General features: G+C 40.7%; 1 protein-coding gene across 5 annotated transcripts in view; it reads right to left on the reverse strand.

Moving 5' to 3' along the window:
* Positions 1-1,613: 1,613 nt before the first annotated feature.
* Positions 1,614-21,309, reverse strand: part of LOC134347083 (trans-2,3-enoyl-CoA reductase-like) — a 206,585-nt gene continuing 186,889 nt past the window's right edge. For 4 of the 5 annotated variants that reach the window (XM_063049195.1, XM_063049194.1, XM_063049193.1 and 1 more), the window contains 4 exons: positions 12,038-12,095; positions 10,021-10,106; positions 7,119-7,164; positions 1,614-7,031 (listed from right to left, as the gene is read on the reverse strand). In XM_063049195.1, the coding sequence (XP_062905265.1) occupies positions 6,904-7,031; positions 7,119-7,164; positions 10,021-10,106; positions 12,038-12,095 (318 nt within the window). In that variant the 3' untranslated portion in view covers positions 1,614-6,903. The remainder of the gene's footprint in view (positions 7,032-7,118; positions 7,165-10,020; positions 10,107-12,037; positions 12,096-21,309) is intronic. The other variant, XM_063049196.1, reaches the window with a different exon arrangement.

Here is a 21,309-nt window from a genome sequence, read left to right on the forward strand (position 1 = left end):
GAAACCCAATGAAGTACAGAGATGCCGCAAAGTTTCTCAACGTGTGTTCTTAACCTGAAGCAGAAAGTACTGTTTGCCTCACAGGAAGGGGAGCCTGGTCTGAAATATGATCCATCCCTGGGGCAGTTTTTACAGACTGTACTCACTGGTTTAGAAAGTGATTGTATTCAAAATGACCTTTTAGATCCCAAAACCGCAGATGAGGTGCTATTAGAGAAATTAAACATTGCATGTGTAAATGAAGTGGAGAAAAAGAATAAATGGAAGTCAGCTGGGTCAGCCACACTGCCACTGTCAACTCTGCACAGTTGAGGAACACCCTAGTATAAATGTCAGATGGAAAGATTTCAGATAGACTGAGTGTCACAGTTGACAGCACTTAGTGAAGACATTGCACAGGTCAAGGAGCAACTTCAACAGCCCATACCTGTGTAACCACAATGCTTTTCAGTTTCAAATAGAAAACAAAAGATGAGAGCAACACCTTCTCAGCCACAGGATCCAGCACAGAGTTACCAGCAACTACCAGAGTGGGGTACAAAGAGGCCTGAGCACAAAACATTTTCAGGTGTGAAGTCCAGAGAGGGCCAAGCATTGAACAAAAATAGCGGTGGAAAAAGCAAAACCAGGTAATTGAGCCAGCTGTGCCCCAATCATACACAGCCCCACAACAACATTTCCCTCACCCCCCCCCCATTACAGCAGTATGCAACAGTATCATATGCATTGCTGTCTGAAGCCCAGCAACCATGCCAAGTAACTCCACAGAATTGTTCATTTTTACCACAGCAGCATGGAGTTGCACAATAGTATCTAGTCCTAATATGTCCATATCCTGGTTTGTGTTCACTATGAACAAAAAAGTGTTTGCACTGTCAGAGAGGGAGTGAGGAACTTTGCACCCACTGTTACAACTGTGGCAGCAGCAAGCACTACTTAGCCGTATGTAAAGCATCAAGGAATAAGACAGCCATCCACCAGTGTTTTAGTTGCACAGTGTCAAGTCAATCAACATTCATCTGTAACTTCACTGGTGGGCAGATACTGCCTTGCAGAATGGTATTTACAGGGACATCGAAGTAAAGCGATTATAGGACACAGGCTCCCAAGTGTGCATCATAAGCAAGCAGTGGAAAACTAGGCACTTACCTGGAGTTAAACTGAGGGATGTATCGAAGGCAGTAGAGACACCTGAGGCATTAAAACTGGTGGAAGCCAATGGTGCAAGCATGGGTTGAGATCACTTTCAAATTAGTTTCAACTGGTGCAAAAAAATTGTTCAGACCTGTTCTGATTCTAAAAGGCAGACCTCTATCCCATCCCATCATTGAATGCACTGTGATTAACTGATTATAAAGGACAGTGGGACAAACAAAGACTTAAAGACAGAGAGGGAGGACCTTTGTACGAAACAAATAAGAGCTGCATTCCCTAGCCTTAAGAGAAACAAAATTAAGTCATTTATCAATCTGATTGGCATTGAAAATCCCTGTGAGTATCCAGTAAAGACAACAAAGGAGAGAGTTAACATACCAGAACATACAAGGAAAGTAGTGATTGAAAGTTTAACACTGGGAGGAGATGTTGGGACAACATCTACTTTTGAGGGGGAGTTGAAATCTGTTCAATTAAGTTATAAATAATTGATCAAAAATTTTTTAAAGAGTAAAATAATTTATTTAATATGAATATCATTTCATGTTGAAAAAAGGGATATTACTATAAAAAACATGCAACTGTGTTTAGTTGCAATTCTGAGAATCTAAGTGCAAGATATTCTTTCATGGTATTGAGCACTGAATCTGCCACAGACATGTAAAGGCTTGCGTTCAATCTTCAGCACGCAATTAATTGCTCATACCTACCAGAATACCTGGGCAGAGGCAGTACACACCGTTCTCATTCACCATTGACCGGAAATGTTATCCCAGTCGCTCTTTCCAAAGATGCTGCCAGACTTGCTGTATATTTCCAGCATTTTCTAGTTTTATTCCAGAATTCCAGCAAGTGCAGCCTTTTGTTTTTCAGTCTTGTCCCTTTGTGTCTGTGGTGCTTGCTTGCATTCAGGGTAGTTGTTAATCATCAGGAATACAAGACTAAATATGTTCTTCATTTCTTCCAAGTTTTCTCCATGATCATTGCACACATTCTACAATGTCATTCTTACAGAGCCTTGGCCGACAGCCTGAACTATAACAGTGCAAATTCATCCTTCTTTGTTTTATTGACAGACTATCTTGAGTTTTGCAATGTTAGATGACAACAGTGCATCCAAGTGTGCCTATTGAATGGTTCAGCTCATCTGAGACAGGCATCAAACTTTGTCCGTGTCTTGACCTAGTCCACTGCAAAACTAAACAGCACTGAGAAAATAATAAAGCATCTGCTGATTCACTGTGCTGCATCGAGTCATGCCGACTGATCTTTGCACTCAGTTAGTCTTTCAAACAAGAGTGAGCTCTTCAGCTGCTGTAACTTACTCGTTAGCACTTCCTGAACTGTGACTGGGTGACGGGAAAGTGCTACAAAGTGAGTGACATAATGAATTGACATTGGAGTTTATGCAGTAATAGTCCGTGGTTTTCCACATAGATAAATCTCTCAGAAAATGACAGGATCATTAGATCACAAACATGTCAAGGAGGTAGATTGTCTGAAAGAAGAATAGGGAGGTGACAAGGTGCTTTTATGTGGCACCTTTTACAACATCCTGAAGAAATACTTCGAGGCATTTGTGTTCAATGTTGCAAAAGAAGCATGTTCAAAATCACAAGTTGCTGCAATAATGATCAGTATCAATTTATACTGTCACAAAGCCACAGCAGTACTTGCCCGTCACCATTGAAGTTTTTGTCATGAGGACCTAGAGAGAAATATCACTCAGACAGTAATCTTCTTTGAAATAATGATGTGCAATCTTTTATGTCTACCTTAGAAAACAGACAAGGTCTCAATGTAATGTTTCACCCAAAAGCTGACACTCCAACAATGCAGGTCTGTGTCAATAATTTACATGGCTGTCAGCCTAGAATTCTAACTTCATATTTCTGATGTGGAACTTCAACCCCAAACGCTCTGACTCTAGAGGTCATTGTGCTCCTAACTTTATTATAGCTGATACTACAGGCAATAATGTGTCTACGTTTAGAGTCGAAGTATTAAGCAAGACTGTCACATTGCCGAGGAGTTTTTGGGTTTGACCCACTATTTCTTGAAAATTTATGAAATTTATCCAAGTTTCAGAGTCTCTGTTCCAAACTTCAACTTACCTGAATTCGCAAAGGCATTCCCATGGGCTAATGGAGTGGAAGATGACAAAAGCACAATCCACAAAAAAGTTTTAAGAGTGTTTGCAAAGCAGCAGAGGAAAGTGATTTTGGCAGGGTGGGGGGGGGGGTGGAATTCACAAGTAGTCCAGGCTAGCTAAAATCTCAGTGGCTAAATGATTGTGATTTCAGGAGGTTAGGGGATGAGGTGGTAGTCCTGGCTGAAGCTTGACAATCAAAGCACAATTATTATTATCAAAGTATGTATACCATATATAATCAGGAGATTTGTCACTTTGCAGGCAGCTACAAAACAAACACAATAGGATTCATGACAAACCCCACACCACAACGACAGTTATACATCCAATGTGTGAAAAGAAAGAACAAATCATGCAAATAATAAAAATTAGCAAACAAACAATCCACAGAAAATGAACTGCAGAGTCTCTAAAAGTAAGTCTGCAGCCATGTAGCCAGATCAGCACAGCAGATGGTCCAGGAGCGCCATGGCTGGAGGTCACAGCTCTGGAGCCAGGTTTAGAGCTTAGGTGAGTCAAGCCTCTCAAAGTAGTGAGCTCAACACCAGTTCATCCTCCACCCTTAGTCTTTTTAATCTGGCTCGGCGCTTAAATTAGCCAACCTTCAGTCCATTATCAGCTCTCATGCCTGAGTCATGCTGCTTTACTCCAGCCCAGAGATGCAGTCAGGCCCCAAGTTTGCTGCTGCAGCCATACCAGCATTCCTGACAGTCCAGTTCACAAAATATTTCACGGTGCCCCAAAAATGCCAATCACACTGATGGTACAAAAGCACGCCTCCCATTGTGAAGTTACAGGCTGCGGAGCGTAATGATCGTAAGCCCGAAAAGGTATATTTAGTAGACGTGTTAGTAGTTTTGTTTGCTGCTGCAGAGCATCGCTGTGTGTTACCAGCACCGTCTTTGTAGAAGATCAGAGAGAGGTGGTACAAAGGTTGGTTGTAAAATACTGTGGAAGTTAGTTTTCAGATGGGATTTGCTGATCTAATGAAATATTTAGGATAGTATTGAACATAGAACATAGAAACTTACAGCACATTACAGGTCCTTTGACCCACAATGTTGTGCTGAGCATGTAAGCTGCTCTAGGGACTGCCTAGAATTTCCCTAGTGGATAGCCCTATATTTTCTAAGCTCCATGTACCAATCGAAGAGGCTCTTAAAAGACCCTATTGTGTCTACTTCCACCACCTTCACCGGCAGTGCATTCCACGCACCCACTATACTCTGTATGAAAAAATTACCCCTGACATCCCCTTGGTATCTATTTCCAAGCACCTTAAAACTATGCCCCCTCGTGTTAGCCATTTCAGCCCTGGGAAAAACCCTCTGACTATCCACACGATCAATGCCCCTCATCAACTAATACACCTCTATCAGGTCACCTCCCATTTTCCATCACTCCAAGGAAAAAAGGCCAAGTTCACGGAACATATTCTCATAAGGTACGGTGTCCAACTCAGGAAACGTCCTTGTAAATTTCCTCTGCACTTTCTCTGACTTTCAGAATGCATATATTCTGCCCTTTGGTTGTAATGAACCCACCGAGCAGTCAACTTTGACTGAATGCCACTAAATAGCACAGATGATGGGTCTTTCTATCCTTCTGATGGGATTGTAATAGCTCTACTGTGAATCAGGCTGCATTTCTGGAATAGACGTTCTGGACGTTAAGTCACATTGTCGGTAACTGTACTAAAGTAGTTTAGCTAGGTTCAAGACTAGTTGTAGAGCATATACAGGGCAAATAACATTGGTAGAAACTAGCTTCGTAATGACAACTTTCTGTGCAAGCAGCTAAGAAGAATAAGTCTCAATGTAGGCTGGTTTGTAATTATCATATCAGCATCAGAGGAAGGAAAGGTCCTTTCTTCTGTTCTTTAATGTAAATTACCACCCCCATTGCTGTGAGAGGGTTGGACTACATTGATTTGGTCTAGTGGATTATAGTGTCACTCCATTCTACAGTGTCTATTGCTTTGCAGACAGATTTACCAAATAAATAACATTATTTCACTCTATCACAGATATTCTCTTCATCCCCTCTACCGAGCGTATTTGAAACCCTCTTATTAGGTTTCCACACTGCCACAGTCTAATGCAGACTGAGCCAAAATGTCAAGCAGCATCCGATGTGAATATATTAAAGATAATCATTCTCAACTGACCAGTACATTGGATAGAGTTGGATATCGAGTCCTTTTCGAATCGCGCTTCCACTGAAAAGATGCAAGATTCCAATCATAACCATCCGGTCATAGCCAGAGAATCAGACCATTGACACTCTAGGGAATTTTCCAATGACCTATCTTTAATCTTTCATTCTTGCTTCTGCACATTGCCGTCATCCAAAAATGTGTCATCAATATCCATGTGTGAGCTGACAACAATACTCTCTGGCTCACTCACCTCTTCACTGTTTCTGAATCATCTGATTGCTAATTCGACATCCAATCCTGGAAGACTAGGAATTTTCATTTAACAAAACCTTAGGTAGCTGTGAGCCAGAACTGCTTTGCCAGTCATGGAGTATTTCCACAGTCCCCACTATTTATAGGTTCCATTAGATAGAAATGAAATGGTCCCCAGTAGGAAAGATACTGAGCCAGAATTTGCTGAAATGGAGCATCTCAGAGCAATATCTTTAATTGGATTGGTGCTCATGCTCATTTTGTTGGGACTGTGAATTGGCAGTGGTGCACAATGTAAATGGCACAAAACCAACTGAAAATTAAAATATTGTATGATCTCCATTATGAATGTGTAATTTGTCCAGTAAGCAGTGGCAAGAAAGTGTTACCCTGTGGTTAGAAAATCTCCAACAGTTCCTGGATTATTTGCATCACTCTATTATTGAATTCATTCTTACAAAAACTGATACATTTAATAATTTAAATTGTCCAGTCTAATTTTAAAGGTTAGGAGTTGTTTCTAGAGGTGTTGTGAGTATTTTACTATATATATTTTTTCTCTTTCTTAGTTCTTTCTTTCCTCAGGGAGAGAGAAATAAACTTTAGGGAGCATCCAGGAATTCATCACTACCAGGTGCAGAGAGATTTTGCATCTTTGTCAGGATGGGATAGAATCAGGACTTGGAATAATGTCAATTTGACATAAATTACCCTCCTTAGATATACTGTATCACAAGATCAATGCCTATTAACAGGGTAAATCAAGTCATATAAAAGCATGCCAAGGATTCTAGTTGGTAGGATGTACTGTAGTTTCATTGCAACTCATTCAATCATGATTAACAAGAGTAATCAAACTGTCCTGACATCTGTGGACAATTTCTGGCCATATTTGTCTTCAGAATCTAATCAGAGTAAATTTACTTTCATCGACTCTTCAGCAATTTATGCCTCCTTATGTCAACAAAGTTTTCTGTGTTTACATATTTCGTGCTGCCACAGACGTACTGACCATCTCTGTTTTCACAACAGGGATACCTCATTTGGTCTTGAGCTTGTGGAACAGTACAAGTCAGTGAAAGGTGGGTCACCATCTTTCCACATCTTCCATTTATTTTCTTTGAAGTTGAACTTTCACTCTCTTTACCTCAATGTACAAAAGTCGAGATGCACTGAAGTCAGGAGTTTACAGTACAAATGGGATCAAAGCGGTTCTGTAACTGGGATAATTTTTAATATCCTTTTGATATTTGTAATGTTTCCTTTGAGCCCACATTATCAGCTGGAGAGAGATCATCAGAGCAAAGACGGCAACTAAGAAGAAATTAGAAGAACATTGTGATTAGCACATGTGCAGGAAAACTGTGTTTGAATTAGTACCAAAAGTGAACAGTGCTGTACCTGGAAATGTCTGGGTCATAACAGTGAAGCTAATCCATACTCCCATCTGCAACAGGTTAGATAATGTCAATTAAATAGCATTGCATTATTATCAAAAATTGTTCAGATCTATAGATAGATACTGTATGTTGACAGGCAAGGAATAGTAGGATGTACTCCATGTGTAGTGAAGTGTAATTTGGTATAATGGTCAGCACAGACAATGCGGACTGAACGGCCTGCTCCTGTTCCGTACTGTTCAATGTTACATGTTCTACAAGCATACAATGGTATAAATTCAAGTAATGAAAATTATCTGTTTTTTTTAACCCAGCATCTGTAATAATAATAACAACCATAAAACTACTAATTAGATAGGCATTAAAACCCAAACACAAGGAAATCTGAAGATGCTGGAAATTCAAGCAACACACACAAAAATTCTGGTGAATGCAGCAGGCCAGGCAGCATCTATAGGAAGAGGTACAGTCAACGTTTTGGGCCGAGACCCTTCGTCAGGTCCAACGAAGAGTCTCGGCCCGAAACGTCGACTGTACCTCTTCCTATAGATGCTGCCTGGCCTGCTGCATTCACCAGCAATTTTTGTGTGTGTATTGCAGGCATTAAAACCCATCTACTTTATGGATGTCCTCATGAGGAATAAATTTGCATCCTTTTTCTCGATTGGCCTACATGAGTTTTCTGACTATGATAATTCTCTACTTCAGAGGGATAAGGAGGCTGGATCATTGGATGTATTTAATTGAGGAGGAAGGTACATTTTTGAAAGGTGGGGTAAAGAGTTATGGGAATGTGACGCAGACAAGGTCTGGAAGCTTGGTGTAGATGAGCCATGATCATGCTGAATGGTGGGGCAAGCTCGAAAGGCCCAGTTACCACACCTGGCCCTGCTTCCTTGTGTTGTGACCAATGTGCTTAACTCTGGAGTTGTCTTCGCACTTCGTGGACCACTAGGGATGAAAATGCTAGAAGTCCCAACTAGATTGTCACTTAAATAACTGGTTATAAAGGGAAACTACTTCTTTCCAACCATTAACAGCAAGCTAAGCTTTCTCCTTCTATCTAACCTCACAAAATATATGCAGAAAGTGACTGACGGATGGCTTCCTTTAGGGTGTTTGTGACTGTTGATATTGCTGGAGCAGTTCTTGGCCATTTGCCAATTCCACAGGGTTCCTGAACTTGCCCAGTGACTGCGACGTGTGACCTAAACTGATCGAATCTGTGATCCAACATTCAGTAATGGATGGATGCAGGACTGGGGTTTCAGTGAGAAAGGAGGTGGTATGTTTTTTCCTGCAGGGACTTTCAGTTGTTTTGCTTCTCTTTGATGTTTATGCTTCAGCAGATTAAGCTTGGTAGAAAGACTTCTTTTATACAAAATACTTAACTATCTCTAGTGGTGAGCTTTGGCTGTACACACTTAATTATGTCATTTCTAAAGTCAGAATCATGATTATTATCACTATCTTATTATGTGAAATTTCTTGTTTTGCAGCATCAGTGCCCTGCAAAGGTATAAAATTACCATAAATTACAAAATAAGTAGTGCAAAACAAAGGAATAATGAGGTAATGTTCTTGGACCATTCAGAAATCTGAGGATGGATGGAAGAAGCTATTCCAAAATGAATGAGTGTTGGTCATTAGGCTCCTGTACTTCCTGTGTGCATTCAGTAATGTGAAGAAGACATGTGAGGATCCTTATTGTTGGATGCAGCCTGCTTCAGGCACCACCTCTTGAAGTGTTCTTGATTGAAGAGAGGATTGTGTCCATGGTGGAGCTGGCTGAGTCAACAATCCTCTGCAGACTCTTGCCATCCTTTGCACCAGAGACCCAGGACGTAGCACGAGCTCAGTATTAGTTCCTTTGTATTTTGAGATATTTAAGTATGATTGAGGGTTAAATAAAGTGTAAATTATCAAGAAGTTTACAAATTATGCATGTAAAGAAGAAAGCAGTGTATGGTGGAATAATATTAGTTAGGTGTAGAGGAAAAAAACTGGTGTATTTGTGGGGTACGTGGGAGGTAAAAATAAAATGTTGTACCACAATGATTTGTAGGATACAGATTTACAGAAACAGTGTGCATATCCACAGGTCACTGAGAGTTGCAAGACAGGGTTATGGTTGTTAAGTACTTAAGAAAAGCAAAACATAATAACAAGAGGCTATGCTAGAAATATCCGAGAATATTGTGTGATATACTGGTCACAAACAACACAAATGATGCAATTACACTCGACAGGCCTCAGAGGAGATCTCCTAAAATGATCTCAAGGCTAAAGAGTTTTAGAAATGAATAAAGATTTGACTTAACTCATTTGGAGGGGTTAGAGGATTGTTTTTAAATGGTAAAATGTATTAGGGATTAGGGGCCAAAGTGAAAGGGACAGGAAGGATTTTTGTTATCAGAAAACTCAATGCCCATAGATGGCTATGGGGAGTGGTCTATTTGACCTGCTGAGTGATAGTGCTCTGAAAGGGTGAAGACAGAAAACATTCAGCCTATTGAGTCTGCTCTGCCATTTGATTACTGTGAGCTAATGTGTTATCGATCTCAACCCCACACTTCTGTCTTCTCCTCGTAACCTATGACACCCTTACTAATCAGGAACATATCAACCTCCACTTTAAATATACCAAATGATCTGGCCTCTACAGTTGGCTGTAGCACTGAATTCCACAGATTCACCATCCCCTGGTAACAGAAATTCCTTCTCGTCTACCAGGACATGGGGCAAGATCCACAAAGTGAGAGATTACACTGGTTGACCTTTCCTCTCTATCAATGCAGATCAAAAGAATTTATTCTGCACAGTAAATGTTGATGATTCTTTGGTTTCTTCATGAGAGTAGGATAAAGATTTGATGCAATGAAAATGATAAAAGAATTCATTACCTCATATGTATAGTTTGGGCAGGAGACCAGTTTGAAAAGCCATGTGAAGGGATTGTATGTTGGTCTGACAATATGATTCTTGGTACCTCAAGAAAGCAAAACCAAGGTATCATTGAATTTGTCATCGGATCGCTTGCATTTAACGTTTAAATACACCTGATAGCAAAAGCATCTTCATTTTTAATATGTCACGCCATTACAATACACATTTATGTTTGCACAAGGAACATGCAGTATTGACCAGAGTATCTGTACTACTTATATAGGTTCAGAGATTGACACTTGCTTGGAAACCAGAGGGTTTAACCTCTCCTTTTAAATTGTGCCAAATGTACCTGTTATGTACAAAGGAAATGGCTGACGGTTTAACATCATATTTGACACATTGAAACATCATAATGCAGCAGTTCATTGTTACTACATTAATGTTTCAGCATGGATTATTTTCACAGCTCTTTGAAATCAGCATTCAACCCTGAATATCTGACTCAGGCAAAATTGTCTATAACTAATATTTAAACTGAAAGTCATTGGGAAATCTCTCATTTCATATCAAGCAGACTCTCAGATGTTGCTTAGAATTACAATGAAAAAAAGGAAAAAACTGGTTGCTACAGTTAGAAACATAGAAAACCTACAGCACAATACAGGCCCTTTGGCTCACAAAGCTGTGCTGAACATGTCCTTTCCTTAGAAATTACCTAGGGTTACCCATAGCCCTCTATTTTTTTGAGCTCCATGTACCTGTCCAGGAGTCTCTTAAAAGATCCTATCGTATCCGCCTCCACTACCATCACTGGCAGCCCATTCCATGCACTCACCACTCTCTGCATAAAAAAACTTACTCCTGACATCTCCTCTGTACCTACTTCTAAGCAGTTTAAAACTGTGCCTACTCGTGCTAGCCATTTCAGCCCTGGGAAAAAGCCTCTGACTATCCACACGATCAATGCCTCTCATTATCTTATACACCTCTATCATGTCACCTCTTATCCTCAGTTGCTCCGAGGAAAAAAGGCCGAGTTCATTCAACCTATTCTCATCAGGCATGCCCTCCAATCCAGGCAACATCCTTGTAAATCTCCTCTGCACCCTTTCTATGGTTTTCTCATCTTTCCTGTAGTGAGGCGACCAGAACTGAGCACAGTACTCCAAGTGGGATCTGACCAGGGTCCTACATAGTTGCAACATTCCCTCTCAGCTCCTAAACTCAATCCCATGATTGAGGAAGGCCAATACACCGTATGCTTTCTTAACCACAGAGTCAACCTGCGTAGCAGCTTTGAGTGTCCTATGGACTTGGACCCCAAGATCACTCTGATCCTCCACACTGCCAAGAGTCTTAACATTAGTACTATATTCTGCTATCCTATTTGACCTACCAGAATGAATCACCTCACACTTATCTGGGCTAAACTCCATCTGCCACTTCTCAGCCCAGTTTTGCATCCTATCAATATCCTGCTGTAACCTCTGACAGCCCTCCACACTATCCGCAACACTCCCAACCTATGTGTCATCAGCAAATTTACTAACACATCCTTCCACTTCCTCATCCAGGTCATTTATAAAAATCTTGAAGAGTAGGGGTCCCAGAACAGAACCCTGAAGCACAGCACTGGTGACTGACCTCCATGGAGAATATGACCCACCTACAACCACTTCTGTGGGCAAGCCAGTTCCGGATCTACAAAGCAATGTCCCCTTGGATCCCATGCCTCCTTACTTTTTCAACAAGCCTCGCATGGGGTACCTTATCAAATGCCTTGCTGAAATCCATATACATTACATTTGCTGCTCTACCTTCATCAATGGGTTTAGTCACATCCTCAAAAAATTCGACCTGCCTTTTAAAAGCCATGCTGACTATTCCTAATTATATTATGCCTCTCTGAATGTTCATAAATCCTGCCTCTCAGGATCTTCTCCATCAACTTACCAACCACTGAAGTAAGAAGTTATTGCAAGGTACTTAAATGTGATGTAGTGGCAGGGAGCTGGTAGAAACTGCACTTACCTGCTTTATGCACCTGGATTATAGCAGCGTTTGTAAAATAATTCCCTGCTCCACAGACCTAAAAACAAGAAGTTAACTTAGTTTTGTGAGCAATGACTCATCAGTTAATGACTAAATCTACATGCAATGCATTCATGGAAGTGACCTTCTTCAGTACTTGCAAAATATATATTTAGCATGGTGGATGAATTAAAAATGTGCCTTCGTTGGGATGAAAGACTGATAGATATTTTGAAAATAGTGATATTTTTCATTTATTATAGCTGCTTTGAAAAACTGACACGTTTTCTCTAAAACTATAACATTTTGAAGGCAATTTCCTAGTCTATGTTTATGCACTTTACATCATAGCAGATGCTCATGGTGAAATAAATTAATGAGTTATCTCTGCAACATTGACACATCCAGCTTGCCTTGATACATCCCTTCTGGAACATGTGCCAAGAGTAGAAACATAAATGTTCATTTGTCTTTTTAATACATCACACGTATCAAAGCTACATAGTAACTGGACATTTTAATAGCAGGTCAATGGATTTATACATAAAAGTGATTAATCACTATTACACAGGAGGCACTTTTACAGAAACCTACAGAACACTTCAACACCATTGCTGAAACTTTGATTCAAATCTAATCTTTCTGACAGAAATAGAGCAGAAATGGGTCACACGTTCATCCCAAATTAACAATCAACTGAAGTCACCTGACAAATATTTTCATTTAAAAAAAAATAACATTTACATTCACAATGCTAAAAGATTCAATTCAGGTGGGTGGAATTTTACATAAAATTGTGAATAAAATTTAGTCAGATTCCACAACATTATTTTTCTCTTTTTTTCTGCCTTGATATACTTCATACGGAATGACCCTTTGGGATGGAATGCAAACAAAAGCTTTTCAGTATAACTCAGTACATGTGACAATAACAAAGCAATCACCAAATCAATTTGACATTTATCCTCAATCTTTTTCAATGTAAAGAAGCAACAGATGGAGTACATTGAGGTTAACAAGTTTTCAAAATTAATTTAATTCTTTTTTTAATGATGTTTTTCAAAATTTTGAAAGTACACATTCTTATATTTTTCTTTGTATTATTTCAGTACTCAACATAAAGGCATCATAATTTGGAGATTATATTATTGTTATAGTCCTCCATTTGGGAAAACATCTTACATTAGTGCTTCATGAAATATCTGCCTAGTAGGAGATTGCAAACTGGACAAATTAGCAACAGTCTGAACCATGATGGGGTGATGTTTGGGGGTCAGAGAGAGGGTTGGTGGTGGATAGCTTTCACTTTTAATCATTCATTCCTTGACAGCATTGAAAGATTCTCTTCTAAAAGAAAAGGAAAAGTGTCAGCTTTCAACCAAATAGAACTAATTGAGACAGAACTTCTATGGATTCCTGATTCCAGAAATTTATTGGAGCAGTGTATAAAATAACTTTAAATAAATGAGAAGTAATATCGCTGGATGTGTCCTTCAACCCTAGTTTACTTGTAATTTTAAAACAAAAAAAGCTTAATCTCAAATTACGTTTAAATGTAAAACAAAACAAAATCACACCAAAAAAGCTGCAGCCATCTAATAAGATTCAGGTTAAAAGCTTTCCTTCTCAAGAAGGAATCAATTTATTTCATTACTCTTGGAAACTTTCTCAGTCTATATATAGGATCTTATTTATAAATATATGAATCCATTTATGCCAATCCCTTTGCCCACGGTGACTCAAGTCTACACATGGGTGTAGGATGGGTTGCACTTGAATCCGCTGGGGAACAATACCATGGCGGAGAGATTTGCTAATGCGGGGTTTGCTAACCCGGGGAAGGTTTAAAACTAGATTTGGAGCAGGGTGGGAACCGAAGTGAAGAGGCAGAGGATGGGGTGGCTGACTCACTAGTAGAGACAGCTTGTAGAGAGTTTGTGAGGAAAGATAGGGAGATGCATTCAGCCTGATAGTTTGAGATGTGTCTATTTTAATGCAAGCAGAATCATAAACAAGGCAAATTAACTTAGAGTGTGGATCAGTATGTGAAACTATGATGTTGTAGCCATTACAAAGACTTGGATATCTCAGGGAAAGGAATGAGTGCTGAGGGTGCTGGGCTTTAGATGTTTCAAAAAGGACAGTGCAGGAGGTAAAAGAGGTGGGAGTTCGGCATTGCTACTCAGGCATAGTGCCATGGCTGCAGAAAAGGAGGAACTCATGGAGAGATTGTCTACGGAATCATTCTGGGTGAAAGTCAGAAAAAAGAAGCAGGCAATAATTCTACTGGGTGATTTTATAGACTCCCCTCTGCATCCACCCCTCCCAATAGTAACAGGGACATCGAGGAATAGATAAGGAGGCAGATTCTGGAATGGTGCAATAATAATAGGGTTGTTGTGATGGGAGATTTTAACTTTCCTAATATTGACTAGCATCTCCTTAGAGCAAGGGGTTTGGATGGGGGGTGGAATTTGTTAGTGTGTTCGGGAAGGTTTCCTGATGCAATATGTAAATAAGACAATCTAGAGAAGAGGCTGTACTTGATCTGATATTGGGAAATGAACCTGGTCAAGTGTCAGATCTCTCAGTGGGAGAGCATTTGGGAAGTAGTGATCATAACTCTATCTTCTTTACCATAGTGCTGGAGAAGGATAAGAGCAGACAACTTGGGAAAACATTTAATTGGGGTAGTCCGAAATATGATGCTATCAGGCAGAAACTTGGCAGCATGAATTGGGAGCAGATGTTCTCAGGGAAATGGATGGCAGAAACGTGGCAAATGTTCAGGGAACATTTGTATGGTATTCTGCATTGGTATGTTCCATTCAGACAGCAAAAGGATGGTACGGTAGAAGAACCATGGTGTACAAAGGATGTAGAAAATCTAGTTAAGAAAACAGAAGTGCTTATGAAAGGTTCAAGAAGCTAAGTACTGTTAGAGCTCTAGAAAATTACAAGTTGTCAGGAAGGAGATTAAGAATGAAATTAGGAGAGCTAGAGGGGGCCATGAGAAGGCCTTGGCGAGCAGGATTAAGGAAAACATAGAACATAGAACATAGAATAGTACAGCACAGTACAGGCCCTTTGGCCCACAATGTTGTGCCGACCCTCAAACCCTGCCTCCCATATAAGCCCCCACCTTAAATTCCTCCATATACCTGTCTAGTAGTCTCTTAAACTTCACTAGTGTATCTGCCTCCACCACTGACTCAGGCAGTGCATTCCATGCACCAACCACTCTCTGAGTAAAAAACCTTCCTCTAATATCCCCCTTGAATTTCCCACCCCTTACCTTAAAGCCATGTCCTCTTGTATTGAGCCGTGGTGCCCTGGGGAAGAGGCGCTGGCTATCCACTCTATCTATTCCTCTTATTATCTTGTACACCTCTATCATGTCTCCTCTCATCCTCCTTCTCTCCAAAGAGTAAAGCCCTAGCTCCTTTAATCTCTGTTCATAATGCATACTTTCTAAACCAAGCAGCGTCCTGGTAAATCTCCTCTGTACCCTTTCCAACGCTTCCACATCCTTCCTATAGTGAGGTGACCAGAACTGGACACAGTACTCCAAGTGTGGCCTAACCAGAGTTTTATAGAGCTGCATTATTACATCGTGACTCTTAAACTCTATCCCTCGACTTGTGAAAGCTCACATCCCATAAGCTTTCTTAACTACCCTATCTACCTGTGAGGCAACTTTCAGGGATATGTGGACATGTACCCCGAGATCCCTCTGCTCCTCCACACTACCAAGTATCCTGCCATTTATTTTGTACTCTGCCTTGGAGTTTGTCCTTCCACAGTGTACCACCTCACACTTCTCCGGGTTGAACTCCATCTGCCACTTCTCAGTCCACTTCTGCATCCTATCAATGTCTCTCTGCAATCTTTGACAATCCTCTACACTACCTACAACACCACCAACCTTTGTGTCGTCTGCAAACTTGCCAACCCACCCTTCTACCCCCACATCCAGGTCGTTAATAAAAATCACGAAAAGTAGAGGTCCCAGAACAGATCCTTGTGGGACACCACTCGTCACAATCCTCCAATCTGAATGTACTCCCTCCACCACCACCCTCTGCCTTCTGCAGGCAAGCCAATTCTGAATCCACCTGGCCAAACTTCCCTGGATCCCATGTCTTCTAACTTTCTGAACAAGCCTACCGTGTGGAACCTTGTCAAATGCCTTACTAAAATCCAATACAGATCACATCCACTGCACTACTCTCATCTATATGCCTGGTCACCTCCTCAAAGAACTCCATCAGGCTTGTTAGACACGATCTGCCCTTCACAAAGCCATGCTGACTGTCCCTGATCAGACCATGATTCTCTAAATGCCTATAGATCCTATCTCTAAGAATCTTTTCCAACAGCTTTCCCACCACAGACGTAAGGCTCACTGGTCTATAATTACCCGGACTATCCCTACTACCTTTTTTGAACAAGGGAACAACATTCGCCTCCCTCCAATACTCCGGTACCATTCCTGTGGACAATGAGGACATAAAGATCCTAGCCAGAGGCTCAGCAATCTCTTCCCTCGCCTCATGGAGCAGCCTGGGGAACATTCCGTCAGGCCCCGAGGACTTATCTGTCCTAATGTATTTTAACAACTCCAACACCTCCTCTCCCTTAATATCAACATGCTCCAGAACATCAACCTCACTCATATTGTCCTCACCATCATCAAGTTCCCTCTCATTGGTGAATACCGAAGAGAAGTATTCATTGAGGACCTCGCTCACTTCCACAGCCGCCAGGCACATCTTCCCACCTTTATCTCTAATCGGTCCTACCTTCACTCCTGTCATCGTTTTTTTCTTCACATAATTGAAGAATGCCTTGGGATTTTCCTTTACCCTACTCGCCAAGGCCTTCGCATGCCCCCTTCTTGCTCTTCTCAGCCCCTTCTTAAGCTCCTTTCTTGCTTCCCTATATTCCTCAATAGACCCATCTGATCCTTGCTTCCTAAACCTCATGTATGCTGCCTTCTTCCCCCTGACTAGATTTTCCACCTCACTTGTCACCCATGGTTCCTTCACCCTACTATTCTTTATCTTCCTCACCGGGACAAATTTATCCCTTACATCCCGCAAAAGATCTCTAAACATCGACCACATGTCCATAGTACATTTCCCTGCAAAAACATCATCCCAATTCACACCCGCAAGTTCTAGCCTTATAGCCTCATAATTTGCCTTTCCCCAGGTAAAAATTTTCTGGTCCTCTTTGATTCTATCCTTTTCCATGATAATTATAAAGGCCAGGGAGCAGTGGTCACTGTCCCCCAGGTGCTCACCCACTGAGAGATCTGTGACCTGACCCGGTTCATTATCTGGTACTAGATCTAGTATGGCATTCCCCCGGTTGGCCTGTCCACATACTGTGACAGGAATCCATCCTGGACACACTTAACAAATTCTGCCCCATCTAAACCCTTGGAACTAATCAGGTGCCAATCAATATTAGGGAAGTTAAAGACTCCAAGACATTCTACAAGTATGTGAAGAGCTAGAGGATGAACCGTGTGAGAATAGGACCAATCAGGTGTGATAGTGGAAACGAGCATGGAGTCAGAACAGGTAGCGGAGGTACTTAATGAATACTTTGCTTCGGTATTCACCGGGAAAAGGATCTTGGCAGTTGTGGAGATGACTTACGGTGGACTGAAATGCTTGAGTATACAGACATAAAGAAAGAGGATGTGCTGGAATAAGTCACCGGGTCTAGACAAGCTATACCCTAGGCTGCTGTGGGAAGCAAGGGAGGAGATTGCTGAGCCTCTTGCAATGACCTTGCGTCATCAATAAGGATGGGAGAATACTGGAGGATTGGAGGATTGCAAATGTTGTTCCCTTGTTCAAGAATGGGAGTAGAGATAACCCAGGAAATTATAGACCAGTGAGCTTTACTTCAGTGGTAGGCAAGTTATTGGAAAAGATTATGAGAGGCAGGATTTATGAGCATTTGGAGAGACATAATCTGGTTAGGGATAGTCAGCATGGCTTTGTCAAGGCCAGGTCGTGCTTTACAAGACTGATTGAATTCTTTGAGGTTGTAACAAAACACACTGATGAAGGTAGAGCAGTGGCTGTAGTGTGTATGGATTTCAATAAGGCATTTGATAAGGCTTCCCATGCAATGTTCATTTAGAAAGTAAGGAAACATGGGATCCAAAGAGAACTTGCTTTGTGGATCCAGAATTGGCTTGCCCACAGAAGGTAAAGGGTAGTTGTAGATGGTTTGCATTCCACATGGAGGTCAGTGACCAGTGGTGTTCCACAGGGATCTGCTCTGGGACCCCTCCTGTGATTTTTACAAATGACCTGGATGAAGAAGTAGAAGGGTGGGTTACATGCTCCACATAACTGGAATAATCTTTTAGAGGATCTGAAGTCTGCCCCAACTTTAAGTTATTTTAAATCGAGATTTAAAACTTTTCTTTTTGCTGTAGCTTTTAGTTATAATCCCCTGCAATGTAACTTTCATTTATATAATTTAGGTTTTGTGTTATTTTATTCTCTTATATAGTGTTTGAAATTTGATGTTTGATTTTTATATCGTGTTCTATGTAAAGCTCTCTGAACTGCCTTGTGTTCGAAAAATGCTATACTTGTTTGTTTACTAAGCTTGGAGAATAAAGCTGTTACATTTTATTTAATGCTTAATCAACAAAGTATTAGTTTTACAATGTTCAATTGATTTGACATCATACTGGACATAAGTAATCCAAGTTTTCACTCACTGACCTAAATACAGCAAACACTATTGTTCCAATTTTAGGACAATTCCTCACTGCTAGAGCAAATAGGTCTTCTCCATTCCCCCTTCTCCCCCCGCTCCCCCCATCCTCTTGGTGAACTTAATCATCCAGAACAAAGTGGCATTAGTGAATCATAGTGATGTGTTGCAGACTGCTTACAAAACTTCTAAATATACTTCTTCAGAATTACTCTCACTGCAATTTGCAGCCTGTAATTTCCTTTTAAGTAGTGATTAGTTCGGTGGGGCAGAAGCAAGCTGAGACAATGGGTCTACCTGGACAGGCAGGTTTAGTTCAGTGGGGCAGGAGCAAGCTGAGACAATGGGTCTACCTGGACAGGCAGGTTTAGTTCAGTGGGGCAGGAGCAAGCTGAGACAATGGGTCTACCTGGACAGGCAGGTTTAGTTCAGTGGGGCAGAAGCAAGCTGAGACAATGGGTCTACCTGGACAGGTAGGCAGGTTTCCTTTAAAGCACAGTTTGTTATTTTTTTTGCACAGTCACTGTTGTCTGCTGTGCTTGGTGTAACCTTTCATTGATTCTATTGTGGTTCTTATATTAACTGAGAATGCCTGCAAGAAAATAAGTCTCAGTTCATCACTGCAAACTGTAAATCCATCTACAATACTTATTATCTCTTAGAGTATAATGAGGTACAAAAATAAGTATACGGTGACATATAAGTACTTTGATAATAAATTTACTTTGAATTTTGAACATTCAGATACCTCTAAACATCCAAACGCAATGGAACACAAGAGCTTTCTACATATTCATTTCTCATGGTTTACATGGATATGAATTAGGATCAGAAGTAGGTCACTCAGCCCCTCGAGCTTTGTGTCATTTAAGATGGTTATTGCTGATTATTTGTAACATCAGTTCTGCTTTTCTGTTCCTCGAGTATCTAAAAGTTTTTTAGTCTCCATTTCTGAGTATTGAGGAATAGATTTTCAAGGCTCACAATTTTCTGAGAAAAAGAAAATCACATATTCCATTTTATGTATGGGCTTACTTATTCTTAAACAAGTACCTCTCATGAACAAACCTCCTCTTTATACCAACATCTGTCTGAATTTTGCATATTTCAATCAAGTCCCCTTTCGCTCTTCTAATTGCAAAATTTTGCTGCTGGTATGTTGTACCCTGTAACTTCTCCAAGTCCAATATCCAGTTCTTATCTGTAGTTGACAGTCACTGTTCTGGGGAAATGGAAATCTTACAATTAAATGCTGGCCACATTACCTGCTCAGGGAGTTTACTGTTGTGTTCATCACTGCAGTCAACATCCCCCCCAAGCATGATCACCAAGAACACACTGGGACAGTTTCACAGTGTCATCAGTTCTCCATAAAACAAGCATCCAGACAGTCTGTTCATAATAGCAGGACACTTCAATCATGTTAACCTGCATGCTATTTTACACAAATTTCACTAACATGTCGCCATGGCCAGTAGGGGAACAAACAGAGTGGTCCGTGTTTATACAAACAGATGCGCTACTTACAAAGCAACACACTCTCATCTTGGCCTCTCTAACTACATCTCCATCATGCTAATCGCAGCACATTGACTGCTGCTGAAAATGAAGAAACCAGTCAAGAGGACCAGGAGGCAACCTCTATGCTTCAGGACTGTTTTGAATGGACTAATTGAGAGATGTTCAAGGAGGCCGCCACAAAAGGGGCAGACACAGACCTCAAGGAATATGCCTCATCGGTCATCATCTACATCAGTCAGTGTGTAGACAATGTTGGTACCTCAAGAACGGTCATTTCACAGTCCAATCAGAAGCCTTGGCTGAACCCAAAGGTGTGTTTCTACTAAAAGCCCAGGTTACTGCCTTCAAGTGCCAACGCAATAAGAATATAATCCAACAGAAGGACATTGACAAGTTCAAAGGAATGGAGCTTAAGGCTGTGAAAGATGTGAAAACTCAATACTAATTTGTATTTGGTAAATATATTATTAAAATCAGAAGGAAATAAATAAAATCTGTGCTATTTACTGATGTTGTTATGATCTGCCCATTGCATCTGGTTAAAAGTGAAATCAAATATTAAAAATAACCAGTATGTTTTAAAAAATCTCCTTACATAGAATACCGAGAGACTGCAAACTGTAAATCCGTCTACAATACTTATTATCTCTTAGAGTATAATGAGGTACAAACAGCTGCTTAAAAGTAGACTTTGTTTTAAATCAGTCGAGCTTCTTAAATCATTAACTACCGAGGATTATCAAGGTGCAAGTAATTTATTGTGTAACCTGTATTTAATCTGGTGTTCAGACAATCTCTTGATGCTAAGGATGGTGTTTTCCAGTCCAGCTTGATGAGTTCTTTGTCAGTGGCACTAGAAGGGGAGGGGGAGGGGTGCAGGAGCAGCAGTATGGGATGGGTGTGTGAATTGTTCGTGCTCCAGTTGCTATTCGAGCTACTCATCTTACTTTCCAGCCAGATTGTAAATAGGGTCACTGCATCTGTCTTTATGCAAACTAAAAGTA

Source organism: Mobula hypostoma, chromosome 5 (genome assembly GCF_963921235.1).
Source record: "Mobula hypostoma chromosome 5, sMobHyp1.1, whole genome shotgun sequence".
Lineage (NCBI taxonomy): Eukaryota > Metazoa > Chordata > Chondrichthyes > Myliobatiformes > Myliobatidae > Mobula > Mobula hypostoma.